A 17453-nucleotide genomic window follows, 5' to 3' on the forward strand; every position below is an offset into this window, starting at 1 on the left:
CGGCAGCTGTTTTATCATAATTCTGTGGAGAGCTTCATCCTAATGAGGGCTCATGTCCTGAGCAGGGATGCAGAGGAGGAGGAGGAAGGTCCTGGACACATCAGTGGCTTATGTGCGTGGAGAGGAGAACCTGGCCGGCTGGAGGCCCAGAGGAGATAGCCTCATCCTAGAGCACCAGTGGAAGCTGGAGAAGATGGAGCAGCTGCAGGAGGTGGGGCCTTAAAAGATTCATAAAGAAATAAATCTGTTTAATATCATTGAGGGAAAAATGACTTTTCAGCTCAAAGACCAAAGTGCTATTCTAAAAAGTTTTTTCTTAGAGTACAGACTTTACATGACTAACGTCCCCTCTTCTCTCCACCTCACATTCGCCCCCATCTTTCGTCCAGGTGGAAAAGACCCGTCACCTTCTGGGAGAGGCGGCTCCCGTGGGAACAGCTCCCACCACCAAGTCCCTGAGTGAGTCTCTGTCCCCCAGCGTGAGCTCCGGCACTCTGTCCACATCCACCTCCGCCTCCTCGCAGATCTCCAGCACCACCTTTGAAAGCGTGAGAAGGAGCTGGCCACCAAGGTGAGAAAAACGTGGGCTTAGTGGGCGTTCTTGTTGCTGCCTTCTTCCTTCTCTGCTCGGAGCTGATCGGTCTTGTTCCTGTTGTGTTGTAGTGCCTGCGCCTTCTGACACACACCTTCAATACAGTCACTGATGCTGGTGAACAGCATCAGTGACTGCAAGGTGAGAAATAATACAAAGAAATTAAAAAATAGCCTTTCTGTGTCACATCAGGGAGTTCCTATATTGACGTCTACCTCATCCTGCTGTTGTTTCACTTCAGCTTTCTCTCATCTCACCGATCGGATGTGATCCATCCGTGACGAGCTTCAGCAGTGCCACCCTCACCCCTTCCTCTACCTGCCCCTCTCTCTCGGACTCGCGCTGTGGCTCCATGGGCCAGAAGTAAACATATTTTTAGGAACATTGACCTCGATCTGCAAACGGTTATTGACAGGTTATCTATTTGATTCTAACTTGGTGTGATTTGTGTTAAAGGACCCCTGAGAACAGCTCACGTGCCTCCAGTCCCTCCTGCTCAGACTGTGAAAACTTCCCGATGGTTCCCACTCTGGAGACCTCCTACCTTGCGCGGGCTGCAAAAGAACGAGTTCCTGAACTTGGTGCCTGATATTGAAGAAATGCGACCAGGGTGAGTAATGCCATATTAACCCAAATACTGTCACTATGACATGTGTCTCACAGACCAAATGTAAGTCGACACTCATGTTCTCTAGTTCAAGCAGAAATGATGTGGATCGATTCAAATTCCTGAGCCTGGATGATTTCAGCTGGAAACAAACCAACTCTGCTTCTTCTTCAGATAATTCAATTCAATTCAATTTTATTTATATAGCGCCAAATCACAACAAAAGTCACCTCAAGGCGCTTCATAGATACAGAGAAAAACCCAACAATCATATGACCCCCTATGAGCAAGCACTTTGGCGACAGTGGGAAGTAAAAACTCCCCTTTAACAGGAAGAAACCTCCAGCAGAACCAGGCTCAGGGAGGGGCGGGACCATCTGCTGCGACCAGTTGGGGTGAGAGAAGGAAAACAGGATAAAGACATGCTGTGGAAGAGAGACAGAGGTTAATAACAGATATGATTCAATGCAGAGAGGTCTATTAATGCATAGTGAGTGAGAAAGGTGACTGGAAAGGAAAAACTCAATGCATCATGGGAATCCCCGGCAACTATGCAAGTTGTAAACAGTTGTAGGATTAAAGATTATTGAATGTACAGAATGATTATTTACACAGAGCTATACAGTAGTGCAGTTAAGATAAGTGAGGGTGTAGATAGTTTCTACAGGGGCTATATAAAGTGCTAGTGGTTGTGAGTGGTGGTTCACTCCATGTTATTATTGTGTGTTTGAGGGTACAGTTGTCCATTGTGGGGGTGTGTATGTTCAGTGCATGAGTTTAACGTGGGTCAGATGTCAGGAGGCAGAGTTCAGGAGTCTGACAGCTGTGGGGAAGAAGCTGTTCCGGTACCTGGTGGTCTTAGTCCGGAGGCTCCTGTGGCGCCTCCCAGAGGGCAGGAGGGTGAAGAGTCCATGTGATGGGTGACTGGGGTCTTTGATGATTTTCCCAGCCCTTTTCAGACACCGCTTCCTGTAGATGTCCTTTATGGCAGGAAGTGGTGCTCCGGCGATGCGCTGGGCAGTTTTCACGACCCTCTGCAACGCCTTCCGGTCCGAGGCAGAGCAGTTCCCGTACCAGACTGTTATACAGTTGGTCAGGATGCTCTCGATGGTGCAGCGATAGAAGTTCACCAGGATGTCTGAGGACAGGTGGTTCTTCCTCAGAGTCCTCAAGAAGAAGAGGCGCTGGTGAGCCTTCTTGACCAGCTTGGAGCAGTTGGTCGTCCAGGTGAGATCCTCGGAGATGTGGACTCCCAGGAACTTGAAGCTGCTCACACGCTCCACAGCCGTCCCCTTAATGTGGATGGGTGGATGTGGGTCAGCATTCCTCCTGTAGTCCACGATGAGCTCCTTGGTCTTCTCGGTGTTAAGCAGCAGGTTGTTTGTGTCGCACCACTCAGCCAGACGATCCACCTCCTCCCTGTAGGCGGCCTCATCGTTGTCACTGATGAGGCCAATCACCGTGGTGTCATCTGCAAACTTAATGATGGTGTTGGAACCATCAGCAGGTCTGCAGTCGTGGGTGAAGAGGGAGTAGAGGAAAGGGCTCATCACACAGCCTTGTGGTACACCGGTGTTCATTGTGATGGTAGATGAGCAGTGGTTATCCAGCCGGACATGTTGGGGGCGGTTGGTCAGGAAGTCCAGTAACCATTTGCAGATGAGGGAACTGATGCCCAGGTCTGTCAGTTTCCTGATGAGTTGTGAGGGGTGGATTGTATTGAATGCTGAACTGAAGTCTATAAACAGCATTCTGGCGTAGGTGTTGTTGTTGTCCAGGTGTGAGAGGACAGAGTGCAGTGCGATGGAGACTGCATCCTCTGTGCTCCTGTTCTGGCGGTATGCAAATTGGTGGGGGTCCAGGGTGGGGGGGAGACAGGATTTGAAGTGTGCTAGGACCAGCTGCTCTAAGCACTTAGCTATTTACAGTTCATAACAAGAGACAAGGCACCATTTCTCTCCTTTGTGTTCCAGTCATCACAGCAGATTAAACTTTTAAAATATTTGCAAATAGTATAAAGAAATATATAAAGAAGTAAAACAGTAATTTATTAATACTTAGAAATACTAAAACTTACATTTGTCAGCAAAAACTGCTGCCATCTGAACCGAAACGTTACAAACCAGCTTACCCACAATCTGTGTATTTTTCTATGCTGGCTACTTAAATTGGCATCCAACAAGCTATTTGCTTTAATCTTTTATTAGACAAAGGCTGACTGGTTAGTTCAAGCTTCAACTGCATCCAAAGGACTGAAAATGTTTTAACACAGTGACTGAACTTGATTGAAGTCTCCGTAGTTTGTTGAATCTGTTTCGAGTGACTTATTTTCACAATTCCAGGAATTTTTAAAAGGCACCAAAAAGCATTACAACGCTGAGCTCGAGTCTGTGGACTTCAAAGGAAATGCAGAGGAGGCCAGGGTCCACATCAACAGCTGGGTGGAGAAGCAGACACAAGGTAAGCATAATGTAACTTTAAATGATCTCCACTGTAAATCCTTGGGGATCAGTTGTGTTGTGTTCAGTTGAGACATTATTACCGGATTGTCCACCGTCCACATTATTTTCTGTTTCCAGTTCTTCCAGTCTAATTTCTATTCAGTATTAAGCAGCACTATCTCTGGGTTTTACTGTTTGGTTTCATGCTATTAATAAAACCATCACAGCAGTATGTTGCTGTAAATAGCAGGCCAATTCTTCTATTCTTATTATATTATGTGATGGGTACTTCTACTTTGATCACTTGTGTCTTTAACATATTTTTATTTTTCAGGCCCATTTAGGATTGGCTGCTATTGATTCTATATCTTTATATTATCTTAAGTGCAGCAGGAAATTCATTCATTGTTTTTATAAAAGCGCGATACAAATACAGGCCATTTATAAATCTACCATCTATAATAATAGGATACAAGGACTTTCTATGAGGGTTATAGGACTGTGGTGCCACCTGCTGGAAATGAGACAATCTTAATCCCATTATTTTTGTAGGAGCCATTTTTGGGTTGATACCTCATGTTGCCGCTAGAGGTAACCTTTTTAAGTTTTTTCTTTTTTTTTTAAACTTTATTTAACAAACAATGAGTATACAACATACGAACAGATGAAGTATACAAAACAACAGAACATGAACACAAAAAGCCAAGAGTAAAAGAAAAAGGTAACAATTATAAGAATACACATACATGTATTGTTTTGAGAGCCTTTGTGTTGGTGGAGTCTGATATTGATTGTATGTACATTTCCACATCCTTAAAATAATGACAGAAATATGGTGTTTTGTTAGTAAACTTACATTTATGGATAAAAAATGTAGCTAAAAGTATGAACAAATTCATCATAAAAAACATTTCTCATACTTCTTGGGGAACTTAAACAAACAGAATAAAACATTTTCCCATCGTAAAGAAAACTCCCTTAAAATATGGACAATAACAAACCTGCTAAATTCCTTCCAGAATCTCTGTGTAAAAGAACAGTACCAAAAAAGATGCGTCACAGTTTCTGGATGATCCCCACAGAAAGTACAATTAGTATTTATGTCCCTTTAACATTTGACCATGTAGTGACTGGCTGGATAACATTTATGTAGAATTTTAAATGAGACTTCTTTCACCTTATTTACAATCAAATATTTATGGGGGACCATCCAGACTGTCTTCCACTTGATATCTGGAACATATCGGTTCCAATAAGATGTTATATATGGGAGAGAGACGATATCTTCTTGGAATAAACTACGTATTCTCTTATTGCTGTTACCAAGTTCCTGTGAAAAGCAGATTTTTCCTATTGGTGACTCAGCTGGATCAGGGAGAGTGACTGAGGCAGATATTGAGCTGTCAGTGTTTTTATATAACATTAAAGTCCCTGAGGGTGTGGCACCAAGCACCACTGAGGATTCCACCTTTTTAAGTTTCTGTATGGTAGGTTTATGTAAGGTATTTAAGGTGGACGCACGTAATCAGCGTCAGGTGTGTTGTTAATCATAAGAAGGCAAAACATTTGTGACCGCTGCGCTTTTATCTTAAAATGTTTGGAACAAAGACCAAAAAGGACAAGATAAGTACTGCTGGAGTTATTGGACTGTTTAATTAATTCATGCATACCAGAAGCATCGCGTCACCCCCGCTAACAACCACCTCAGTGGCTTCAAGCCTACGCTTGAATTTTTGTTTTTTGTTCCCTGTTATACTGATCATAAAGCTTTTTCCCCTTTTTTTAAAATAAAAACCATCTTGCTGTTGCCCTGTTTTCTGATTTTATAGCTGAAGATGTTGTACAGTAACTAGTGCATCTTTGGTAATAGTTAATAGTTTTCATAAATTCTTTTTACCAGATAAAATCAAGGACTTGCTAAGCCAGGATGCAGTGGGTAGCCTGACGAAGCTGGTTCTCGTGAATGCCATTTACTTCAAGGGCAGCTGGAACACGCAGTTTAAGGAGGAGAAGACTGCTGATGCGCAGTTTCGACTGAACAAGGTAACAGTGCAGAAAGGCAGCATAGGATGGTGCAGTTATACTTTGATCTGTCATACTACAAACGAGCTGTGGACTTTGCTGAATGAGAACATAAAGCCTGGAGCTCTGAGGGGATAAAATCGTGCTTTTAGGACGATCACTTTCCAACTTTATGCAGTTATGCAATGCAGTTTATTATTCATGTAATATCCAATAAGTTCTCAAATAAATCTCAAACAACAGCACATCACAAACTTCGGCTAACAAGAACAAGTTGTGTTGTGACGTGTGCTCTACATCCAAATCCACTCAATGGCTGGAATAAAACCATGACAGAACTTTTTGAGATCATTTTGAGACTAAACACAAAAAACATTTCTCTTGTCTCCCCTATTTTTCAGAACGACACTAAGCCGGTGAAGATGATGCAGCAGAAAAGTAAATTTCCTTTTGCAACCATTCCTGAGGCCAACTGCAAGGTAACATCCATCACTTTCAGCTTATTACAGGATTTCACCAGCATGATCTAAAACTTGTCTTTTACAAATATCAGCCTAAATTTCTAGATTAGGAAGTCAGATCATCTTTGATGGAGTAATAAATAAAAACAATGTTTCTGGACAGATTCTTGAGATGCCGTATAAAGGAAATGACCTCAGCATGCTCATATTCCTGCCTAATGACATAGAAGATGATACCACAGGCTTGGAAAAGGTAAGATGCACTTACCAGTACTTTAATGTCCAGTTTCAATCAGACAAGCTAGTGACACTGTATCCACACAGCTGGAGAAGGAGCTGACCTATCAGAACTTTGTGGACTGGACTCGCCCAGACATGATGAGCCCCAACGAGGTTGATGTCAAGCTCCCTCGATTTAAGATGGAGGAGAAGTATGACTTGGAGAAAATCCTGACCAACATGGGAATGGAGAACGCTTTTGACATCTACAAGAGAGACTTCTCTGGTGAGAAATATTGCACCAATGAGACACACTGAATCAATTATACAGTTATATTGAGAGCACAAAAACTGCAAAACATCATCTGGTAAAGAATAAAACACAACTGATTTCTGGGCTCTTCATCTACTAGGAATGTCTCCAGCAAATGACCTGATAGTGTCCAAAGTTGTCCACAAGGCTTTCGTGGATGTAAATGAAGAAGGAACTGAGGCTGCTGCTGCCACTGGGGTTGACATGGAAGTCCGCTCTATAACGATTCCCGCTGAGTTTGTTGCCGACCATCCCTTCATCTTCTTCATCCGACATAAACCCACCAAGAGCATTCTCTTTGTGGGCCGGTACTGCTCACCCGAGTAAACACGAGCTGACATTGACATGAATTAAACATAAAACATTATATACAGTATAAGATTTTGTAAGGTAAACCTAGTTCATACAAATGAAGTAAAGAAAAGTTATTAAAACAAAACGTGCCTTGCTGTTTATTCTTTCAGTGTCCCACAGTAGCACATTTCCTGCTAGGAAAATGTCAGAAGTCACATCATTTCTGTAAATTGGGAAGTAACTGTAATACATCAAGTCACCTCTGTCTCTTGTTACCAGGACTTTTTAAAATGAATGGTACAACATGGAAAGAGGCCCTACACAAGAGTTTAGCTTTGAGCTCAATATGCGATGATCCTTTCAGCCATGACATCTCTGACATGGGAAACCAGGGAATTTGATTAGAAAATGGTGAAGGATTTTCTTTTCAGTTAGAAACTGGATTTGTGTAACATGGTGGTGAAAAGCCCCCAAAGAAAGCAGCATATGATCAGTCGCTATATTGCATTTAATACAAACGTCCTTCGTGTATCCTTTGAATACAGAACAGATCATTTCTGATATCTATGAGTAAACCCAACGAGCACGTGTCCCAAAAGACCCCACAGTGTTTTTATCTGGCTTTTCCCTGACAGTTAGTGGACACTGACAGATGTGTGCTGAATATGAAAGGAAACAAAAGAACTAAAGAAGGTTTGCAGTGTTAAAAACAAGAACTACATGAAGGTTGTTTCATCCTGCTGTAACTTATGACAGAAGCATCTTTTGTTTATTTTTTTATTTATTTACACAAAGACAGATGTTGAAATAACAGGAGTAACAGTTTAATTCAATTGAAATCAGTCCAATCGTCTATAATGAAATTATTGTTGGACATACATAGTTTTCTTTGGTCGACCAGGCTGGATGCTCTTTGGCATGATTCTGTCTTTCTGTTTCAGCCTGCTTGAAATATCTGGCTTTCTGGTCGTTTGAAAGCGACTTCCACTGTGGACAGAAGATCATAAGAACACACTGTGAGCACTGCTACTACACATAACTACAGGACAGCTGGGACACATGCAAAAACATGAGCAGACAACATTAACAGATGCATAAATGTATGCAGAGTTACACACTTACTCTCTGTCCCACCACTGCATTTACGGCTGCACTTCCAGGGATGTTGAGTTCAGCAATGACCTTTGGCCTCTGCTCTTTGAGATAGAGCATGAAGGCATTTGGTGGCTTCTTGACGTATGGCCCATCTTCATCCTGCTGGGCTGGGCACTTTCTTTTTCTTCAGGAATAAAACACAGAGTAAGAGCACAGGTTAGCACTGTGTACAACTGTGAGGGAAGCAGTTCAAAAACACGAGACAAGCTGTAAAACTGAATGAAATCAGGCACCATTAATGGATCATTACAATAATTCCTGCAGACATCTGCAAACAAATGACAGATACTTGCAGATCAGTGAACCAAAGCAGCAGAGCAAACTTACTTTGGAGTGGAGGTGTTAGGTGGAGGAGCAGGAGTGACATACTCATACATCTGTACACCGTTCCTACACAGATGAAGGGAGACAGATATGAGATAACAGGAAGAAGTTATGAATATAGAGATGTTCAGCAGCTGTGTTCACTCCAGTGTTTGTGTGTTTTACGTACAGTACTCCAACAGGACGCAGGTTCTGGAGCACACAAAACACACAACAGGTGACGAGACAAGCTGCAATACTATCATCTATCCACTAGGTGGAAGAATTGATCAGTAGAAAGAGGAGATGTGCTCAAAACGACATTCATACATAGATTTATTCTTCTTAGTTAGTCTTAAGAATTAGGATTCACTGACAGTGAAGAAGTTTCAGACGTGCACTCGCGTTTCCCCTTTTGCCTTTTCCTGCTCCAGCCAAGTCCTCCGCCTGCTCGACATCTCTCCTATTACCTTTTATTACGCTTGCACTCATGCCTTTGCCTTTCACCACTTCAAAACTGCGCCTTCTTCAATATTACCTTCATATGCTCTCTTTGCTTTTCGCCTTCCTCACTACACTAAGTACCATTTTTTAACGCTGTGTACTCACTCTTGCTAAGTACATGTGAACAGATCTTGAAGAAAAAAAACAAAACAAAACATACTTTTCTTTTCTCTTCTGATACTATTGAATGATCCTAACAGAAAAAAACAGAGTTAACACTGACTTAATAAAAAAGTGTTATATTTTATCTCAGATAAACTAGTCAGTGTTTATTAGTGTTTGCTCAACTAGAAGTCTTCATAGTAGCATCCACACATCAAGTCTTTAAACAAATAATGAAAGGATAATGAAAGAAAGTTTAATGTGAAATTACTGAATTATATGAAATGCCAGAGTGTTTTTCTTTAAACTACTTGCCTTTTAGTGATGTCACTAAAAGGCAAGGTTCTAATGTTGTGTTGCCATAGACTCCGGAGTTTACTTTTAAAGCTCACTTACAGAACTGACTTATACAGCTTAGTTAGAAAAGTCAAGCATCCAGACATTTGAAGGACTATTCACTCATTAAGGTGACATTTTCTATTTTAAAAATTAAGATGAAAAAGGAAACAAGAAAAGTTACGACTGAGGCAGATAAGAAAGATCCAGGAGATCAAAGTAAGTAAAAAATAAAATCCCCTAAATAACAGAATGTACATTTCTAACAATGTTGAGGCTCTGTGTATAAAATGATTCATTTTTAGAGGATTTAAATCCTGGTTTTGATTGAAACTAACCTGAGTGCAACATGTCTAATCAAAGAAAGGTTACTGGGGCACTTTGTCTTTTGGTAAAATAATGTGACAAGTTTATTCTTGGACTGAGCAGTGAAAACAGAGCAACAAGTGTCATCAGTATCTAGACTTAGTAGACCTAGTATGGACTCGTGTTGGTGTATTTTTTATCAAAAGGATAAACTTGTTATTATATTGTAAGCAATACTAATTTAAAATTCAATGACATCAAAATCCTTCTAGTCCTGATGTCGAGCGCTCTTTTTCACTAATGTGTTGTTGTTGTTTATAGATTGTAAGAGCAGGATGGCTAAAAGAAAGGCCAGTCCTGAAAAAACGACCCCCATAAAAAGAAGGAGGGTCACTGAGCAGGCTGGTCCTTCCACCAGCTCAGATGCTCATGTGGTCGGGGGAGTCAAGCGAAAGGTCCAACAAGATGAAGCGGGGACAACCAATACAGCAAAAAAGCGTAAACTTCTTGAGCATGTGAGCGGTGACAAGGGGCAGGCATCTTCCTGGTTGGACACTGGTAAAGGTAGGCTAATTAGTTGAGTGAGGGGTAGATTAAGTGTACATCTGGTTGCTAGTTTGAAGATATTAGTGTTTGGGAGATATTTGTGTCTATTATCTAATAAGCTGACGTGCTTTTGGTGTTTTCCACATCTGCAGACTGCAGCATAGAGATTTCAGAGAGCTGCAGTAAAAACAAAAAGGCTGGCAAAAGGAAAGCTGCGGGAGACACCAGGGACCCACCTAAGAAAAAGAACGTGGACCAGGACAAAACCAAAACCGTTGCCAAAAAGTCAGTGGCTGAACAGAAACGTAAGTAGCAAGCAGCTTAGCTTTTATATTCAGGTGAAGAGCAAAATGAACATTTAGGGTACAGCAGAGAGTAATTTGTGTGACAGCTGTAGTAAAACCCAATTTGTGTTTGTCTGTTTAGGTGACTTCCAAGCGAGATACGTGGAGGAGCACCGGCTTGGAGAAGGAGGGTGCGGAGCAGTGTTTGCTGGCTACCGCATAAAGGATCATTTACCAGTAAGTGTTCAGATGGTGGTAGTAAGACAGGCAGTAATGCAGATAAGGGATAATATCGTAAGCTGAGATGTATGCTGTTTTACACCTTTAATGATGTCATACTGAGGAAATGCTCATCAATGCCCTGTGTCTTTTAGGTGGCCATCAAACACATCCCAAAGGGGAAAGTGTACTGCAAAGTGAAGGTAAATGTGCAAGACTTGAATTGTTTTTACATTAGTGGATTGCATGCAGCGTTCACCTGTGGAACGTCTGTGCCTCATCATCCACTTTGTTGAAATATTTCAGGATGATAACGGGAAGAATGTGTCAGTGGAAGTTGCCATCATGCTGAAGCTTGCAGCTGAAGCAGATGGATCAGTGGAAACATCAGCCCCAGTGTCTCTGTTGGAGTGGTTTGACTTTGGCAGAGAGCTGATCCTGGTGATGGAGAGACCTGTCCCCGCTGTGGACCTGGATAAATACATAGAAGAAAATGGAGGATTTTTGCCAGAGGACAAGGCCAAGGCAAGTTGACTTGCCTTAGAAGAGTCTTAGACTGTACATCATTCAATCAAAGCACAGAGTATTAGAGAAACATTAACCCATTGATTGATTATTGTCTTTTTCATCGTTTCCAGGTAGGGCTGGGCTATATCATACCATTCACGGTAATACCGGTGTAATTTTGGGCAACGATAGGAAAATGAAATATCGCGCTAGAATAGGTAAAACGCGCATGCGCAGTGCCTATGTTTACATACGCAGATGGCGGTGACGCAGAAAGAGAAGAGCAAAAGTGGATCGTTGAATGAAACGGATGAACCAGAACTGGTTTGTAAAAATGCTGCAACTTTAGTGGTGTGGAACTGGTTTAGCTTTCGTCCGTCAGATACACAACAAAGCACGATTTTTGGTAGCGCATGCTAGCGGGCCGTCGTTATTACCGTGTTGTTTGGAAAATACGGCACACTTAAAATCAATCCTTTGATTTTTCTGAAACTCGACAGTGCCCCTTATAATCCCGTGTGCCTTATGTATGAATTCTGGTTGTGTTTACTGACCTCAAAACGATTTTATGTACACGGCGACTTTGCTAAGCTACAAAGCCGCACCGCTCGATGGATTGTCGGAGCATTACGGCTATCGTAGGCAGGCGCCTCGCGGAGTGATACGTACTGCACCTCAACGTGATATTACCGTATTGTGTGTGTATAACCTCTTTTTAAGCTTTGTGGATATTTTACATGGTTATGCTGAGGATATGTCGGCCAATTTCCACTGGAAATGCCTTTTGGTTAAACTGTCAGCGAGGAATTTGCATTTGCACTGTTACATTTTTATATAACTTTAATGCACATAAAAAAAACAGCTGCTTGTTTAAGTGAAAATACATTTATGGGGTTTTTTGCACTAATAAAGTTGTGGAGTTGTAAAGTATTTTGTCTAGTGTCAGTTATATCGTCAGTTATATCGTCAGTTATATCGTCAGTTATATCGTTATCGCAACTTTTCAAATGTATATCGTGATAAATATTTTTGGTCATATCGCCCTGCTCTATTTCCAGGTCATTCTGAAGCAGCTGGTTGATGCTGCGAAGCACCTGGAGGATAAACACATCTTTCACCGGGACATCAAGAGTGAGAACATTCTAATTGAGACCGGCTCAGATGTACCGCGTGTTCGTATCATCGACTTTGGACTGAGCTGCTTTGTTAAGGAGCAGTCGCAGTACCGCGTCTTCTATGGTAACATATTCTGCTCTTGCTCTTCACAGATGTCACAATTTTCGCCTTTTGTTTTAGAAGAAATTGCAATTGTGTCTGTTTATTAGGTACAGAAATTTACTCCCCTCCCGAGTGGTACGGGCGCAGTTGCTACAGGTGTGGACCCACCACGGTATGGCAAATGGGAGTGGTTCTGTACGAAGCGCTTCATGCCGGGGACTTTAACACCACGAGCTTCCTCAAAAAGCGCCTGAAATTCAAAAGACATCTGTCCAAAAGTAAGAAAACGTCACACTTCAAGACTGACTGATGGCTTGGACCACTGGAACTATCATCTTCATGTTTTTTCTCTTTCCTTTCTTTCCAGACTGCCGGGATTTCTTGGACGCGTGTTTAACCAAAGTCCCGGAGACGCGGCCGACGCTGGAGGAGCTACAACATCACACTTGGCTGAGATAAGCCTATCACACACACACACACAAACACACACAATTCAGACGTTATCATTTATGTGTGATGTATGAATTACCTTTCTTTTTTTCAGGAAATAATTTTTTTTAATTGGCCCACTTTAAATTTCAGTGTTTTGGAATTCCTGTAACCCCCCCCAGCCATCCCAGGAAAGGGGATCTCTCTTTGAATGGGCTTTCCCGAGGTTTCTTCCCGTCAGTCTGGCCCCCCCAGGGGAGTTTTTCCTCGTCTTCATAGAGAGCTTGGGCTGGCTCAGGAGCTCCATCAAAACTGTCTTTATTTAATTACTCTAATGTAATCATATACTTTAAAGTAATCAAATAAAAGACAGTAAAAATCTGAAGACTTGAAGTAAACTTCCATTAAAATAAAACTTGTTTAATTCATCTTTGCTGAGGATACTGTGTTATTACTATTTCAAGGATTATGTAAGAACACCGGATACTGGTACCCATCCCTACCCATCACTAGGGAACAGAACAAACCAGACATCAATTACAACAAAAATGACACTGACCCAGCCAGCATAACTTGTCTGCCTTAAGAAATGTTTAGCAATATTACAAATTGGGTGATATGCCTTAAAGTAGCTTCTCATGTGTTCAGCATTGTCAAAGGCTACATTTTAATTAAAACCACAATCTAGTAATGTTCTGTCTTTAACCTTCCTAATTTGTTTTTTGTCCTAACCTAACACTAAATTGCCAGTGAAAACTAAAGTTACATAAATAAAGAAGAGTAAAGAAAATTACGGTCTTTTTTATTGTAACAGTTTACCAGTGTACAGTTTGGTTTGTGACATATCTATCTAATAGACTCCAATTTGTGCATGTAAATGGAGAGTCCTCTTCACACACTGAGGTTAATTATGGAGTTCCACAGGGTTCAGTGCTAGGGCCAATTCTGTTTACATTATACATGTTTCCCCTAGGCAGTATCATTAGAAGACATAGCATAAATTTTCACTGCTATGCAGATGACACCCAGCTCTATCTGTCCATGAAGCCAGATAACACACACCAATTAGTTAAACTGCAGGAATGTCTTAAAGACTTAAAGACCTGGATGGCCGCTAACTTTCTGCTTCTTAATTCAGATCAAACTGAGGTTATTGTACTCGGCCCTGAAAAGTTTAGAAATATGGTATCTAACCAGATTCTTACTCTGGATGGCATTACCTTGGCCTCCAGTAACGCTGTGAGGAACCTTGGAGTCATTTTTGACCAGGACATGTCCTTCAACGCACATATTAAACAAATATGTAAGACTGCGTTCTTCCATTTGCGCAACATCTCTAAAATTAGAAATATCCTGTCTCAGAGTGACACTGAAAAACTAGTTCATGCATTTATTGTGTGAATGTGTGTGTGAATGGGTGGATGACTGGATATGTAAAGCGCTTTGGGGTCCTTAGGGACTAGTAAAGCGCTATATAAATACAGGGCATTTACCATTTATTACTTCCAGGCTGGACGACTGTAATTCATTATTATCAGGATGTCCAAAAAACTCACTGAAAAGCCTTCAGCTAATCCAAAATGCTGCAGCAAGAGTCCTGACAGGGACTAGAAAGAGAGAGCAGATTTCTCCTGTTAAATCCAGAATTGAATTCAAAATCCTGCTCCTCACATACAAGGTCTTAAATAATCAGGCCCCATCTTATCTTAATGACCTTGTAGTACCATATCACCCTATTAGAGCACTTCGCTCTCGCTCTGCAGGCCTACTTGTTGTTCATAGAGTATTTAAAAGTAGAATGGGAGGGAGAGCCTTCAGTTTTCAGGCCCCTCTTCTGTGGAACCAGCTTCCAGTTTGGATTCAGGAGACAGACACTATCTCTACTTTTAAGATTAGGCTTAAAACTTTCCTTTTTGCTAAAGCATATAGTTAGGGCTGGACCAGGTGACCCTGAATCCTCCCTTAGTTATGCTGCAATAGACGTAGGCTGCCGGGGATTCCCATGATGCATTGAGTTTTTCCTTTCCAGTCACTCACTATGTATTAATAGACCTCTCTGCATTGAATCATATCTGTTATTAACCTCTGTCTCTCTTCCACAGCATGTCTTTATCCTGTCTTCCTTCTCTCACCCCAACCGGTCGCAGAAGATGGTCCCGCCCCTCCCTGAGCCTGGTTCTGCTGGAGGTTTCTTCCTGTTAAAAGGGAGTTTTTCCTTCCCACTGTCGCCAAAGTGCTTGCTCATAGGGGGTCATATGATTGTTGGGTTTTTCTCTGTATCTATGAAGCGCCTTGAGGCGACTTTTGTTGTGATTTGGCGCTATATAAATAAAATTGAATTGAATTATCTGAGGAAGAAGCAGAGTTGGTTTGTTTCCAGCTGAAATCATCCAGGCTCAGGAATTTGAATCGATCCACATCATTTCTGCTTGAACTAGAGAACATGAGTGTCGACTTACATTTGGTCTGTGAGACACATGTCATAGTGACAGTATTTGGGTTAATATGGCATTACTCACCCTGGTCGCATTTCTTCAATATCAGGCACCAAGTTCAGGAACTCGTTCTTTGCAGCCCGCGCAAGGTAGGAGGTCTCCAGAGTGGGAACCATCGGGAAGTTTTCACAGTCTGAGCAGGAGGGACTGGAGGCACGTGAGCTGTTCTCAGGGGTCCTTTAACACAAATCACACCAAGTTAGAATCAAATGGATAACCTGTCAATAACCGTTTGCAGATCGAGGTCAATGTTCCTAAAAATATGTTTACTTCTGGCCCATGGAGCCACAGCGGGAGTCCGAGAGAGGGGCAGGTAGAGGAAGGGGTGAGGGTGGCACTGCTGAACCTCGTCACGGATGGATCACGTCCGATCGGTGAGATGAGAGAAAGCTGAAGTGAAACAACAGCAGGATGAGGTAGACGTCAATATAGGAACTCCCTGATGTGACACAGAAAGGCTATTTTTTAATTTCTTTGTATTATTTCTCACCTTGCAGTCACTGATGCTGTTCACCAGCTGGTTGTATTCAGTATTGAAGGTGTGTGTCAGAAGGCGCAGGCACTACAACACAACAGGAACAAGACCGAGCAGAGAAGGAAGAAGGCAGCAACAAGAACGCCCACTAAGCCCACGTTTTTCTCACCTTGGTGGCCAGCTCCTTCTCACGCTTTCAAAGGTGGTGCTGGAGATCTGCGAGGAGACGGAGGTGGATGTGGACAGAGTGCTGGAGCTCACGCTGGGGGACAGAGACTCACTCAGGGACTTGGTGGTGGGAGCTGTTCCCACGGGAGCCGCCACTCCCAGAAGGTGACGGGTCTTTTCCACCTGGAAGAAAGATGGGGGCTAATGTGAGGTAGGGAGAAGAGGGGACGTTAGTCATGTAAAGGCCATAGGTGAGGGTAGGGACGTAGATCGACCGGTAAATTGAGAGCTTCGCTTTTACACTCAGCTCCCTCTTCACCACGACGGACCGGTGCAGCGTCCGCATTACTGCAGCTGCAGCCCCAATCCGTCTGTCGATCTCCGGCTCCCTTCTCCCATCACTCGCGAACAAGACCCCGAGATACTTGAACTCCTCCACTTGGGGCAGGAACTCATCCCCGACTCATCCTATATTTCCGTTTTTATATTTCTAATGTTTGCCTTGTTTTCTTCACTGTCTGGTCTGCCTCTGTCTTGCCTGTATGGATGCATTTACACCGAAATGTCCCCAACAAAGGATGTTTTAATTCACCACTATTCCAGTGAAACACGAGTCTCCCATCTTCCTGCTACCAGTCTGGAGTTTTTGTTCACCAAAGCAGACACCAACTTCATACTGACGGACAGATCACTGCCCTTTTGCCGCCTTGTCTGACCGTGTTTTGTGGCTGTGGTTCACTTCACCTCACTCTTCCCCATTCTTGTCATTAAATCAGGCTGTTCTGCAACCATGGCAGCCATTCACTCTATGGCTTTATTCATGGTGTATTTTACCCCTTCACTAAAGGCCGTTCTCGTTTCCAACATTATATTTGCAGTGTTCGTCTATCTATCAATATCTGCGGAGTATTTTTTTTAACGAGTATCCTATTTTCTAAAGCACAGCATGTAAAGGGTAGCTCGGTTAGCAGGATGCTAGCATGTAGCGCTTAGTGAGACACGCCTCAGACGAGTTGAGCAAAGACCCCGTCTGTGTACTTTATACGTGAGCAACGGATTTAAATAAAATTAAGGTTTCAAAAGACAAACTTGAAGATAAAAAAAATATATATATATACTCACCGGAGAGCCGCCAGGGTTTGCCGCTGCCATCTTGGCGCTCCTAAATTCAAAACTGCCTCTGCAGTCAGGCAGGGGAGGCGTGGAAATTGTCTTTGAGTTAGTCAAACGTTTTCCTTAGTTCGAGTAGATGATAAAAAAAAAAAATAATAATAAATGGGATTTTAAGTAGGACTAGGCGTTCTGTAATGATCTCTATTTAGGAGAAAAACTTAATCACTCACCTTTAAACAGCTCTCTTTTAGGAGACACACTGCTGGCTAACGGTGTCATGTGATCAAACAGCGTAATTTAATTGGCTGAGAGCCACTCGACTCGATCTGGTGCTGATTGCTCTG

At 42.4% G+C, this 17453-nt stretch overlaps 4 protein-coding genes and 1 long non-coding RNA gene across 6 annotated transcripts; 2 read left to right on the plus strand and 3 right to left on the minus strand.

The window, feature by feature from the left end:
• Positions 1-1187: 1187 nt before the first annotated feature.
• On the plus strand, positions 1188-7094 carry LOC146553963 (leukocyte elastase inhibitor-like; the record flags this gene model as incomplete). The annotated part of the gene is made up of 7 exons (XM_085253588.1): positions 1188-1202; positions 3542-3659; positions 5541-5683; positions 6064-6141; positions 6287-6376; positions 6448-6628; positions 6756-7094. Coding segments are annotated over 7 exons (852 nt in total), but the record flags the coding sequence as incomplete, so codon positions are not given.
• On the minus strand, positions 1483-3176 carry LOC146553964 (uncharacterized). Its single transcript, XM_085255024.1, has 3 exons — positions 3150-3176; positions 2049-2554; positions 1483-1624 (listed from the first exon to the last, which is right to left on the minus strand). Exons 1-3 carry the CDS (start codon positions 3174-3176, stop codon positions 1525-1527), a joined length of 633 nt encoding a protein of 210 aa, XP_085111150.1. The 3' UTR covers positions 1483-1524.
• On the minus strand, positions 2595-17409 carry LOC146553965 (transcription factor 7-like 1-B). 2 transcript variants are annotated; one of them, XM_085253590.1, is made up of 4 exons: positions 17119-17409; positions 15998-16179; positions 8072-8228; positions 2595-7936 (listed from the first exon to the last, which is right to left on the minus strand). In XM_085253590.1, exons 1-4 carry the CDS (start codon positions 17146-17148, stop codon positions 7802-7804), a joined length of 504 nt encoding a protein of 167 aa, XP_085109716.1. In that variant the 5' UTR covers positions 17149-17409; the 3' UTR covers positions 2595-7801. The 2 variants fall into 2 exon arrangements, 1 of the variants encoding a protein (XP_085109716.1); XR_014889407.1 differs by lacking the exons at positions 2595-7936; positions 15998-16179; positions 17119-17409 and adding an exon at positions 10964-12885 and having other exon boundaries at positions 8172-8228.
• Positions 9374-13286, plus strand: LOC146553966 (serine/threonine-protein kinase pim-1-like). Its single transcript, XM_085253589.1, has 9 exons — positions 9374-9568; positions 9977-10219; positions 10354-10506; positions 10628-10722; positions 10860-10907; positions 11011-11229; positions 12270-12450; positions 12537-12707; positions 12797-13286. Exons 1-9 carry the CDS (start codon positions 9508-9510, stop codon positions 12886-12888), a joined length of 1263 nt encoding a protein of 420 aa, XP_085109715.1. The 5' UTR covers positions 9374-9507; the 3' UTR covers positions 12889-13286.
• Positions 15385-15996, minus strand: LOC146553967 (uncharacterized). Its single transcript, XR_014889408.1, has 3 exons — positions 15844-15996; positions 15624-15743; positions 15385-15530 (listed from the first exon to the last, which is right to left on the minus strand). It is a non-coding gene; the product is annotated as an uncharacterized LOC146553967 (long non-coding RNA).
• Positions 17410-17453: the final 44 nt, after the last annotated feature.

The sequence above is a fragment of the Mchenga conophoros genome, linkage group LG18, assembly GCF_057382185.1.
Source record: "Mchenga conophoros isolate Kocher_MC1m ecotype Shallow Benthic linkage group LG18, M_conophoros_male_GT1.1, whole genome shotgun sequence".
NCBI classification, from domain to species: domain Eukaryota; kingdom Metazoa; phylum Chordata; class Actinopteri; order Cichliformes; family Cichlidae; genus Mchenga; species Mchenga conophoros.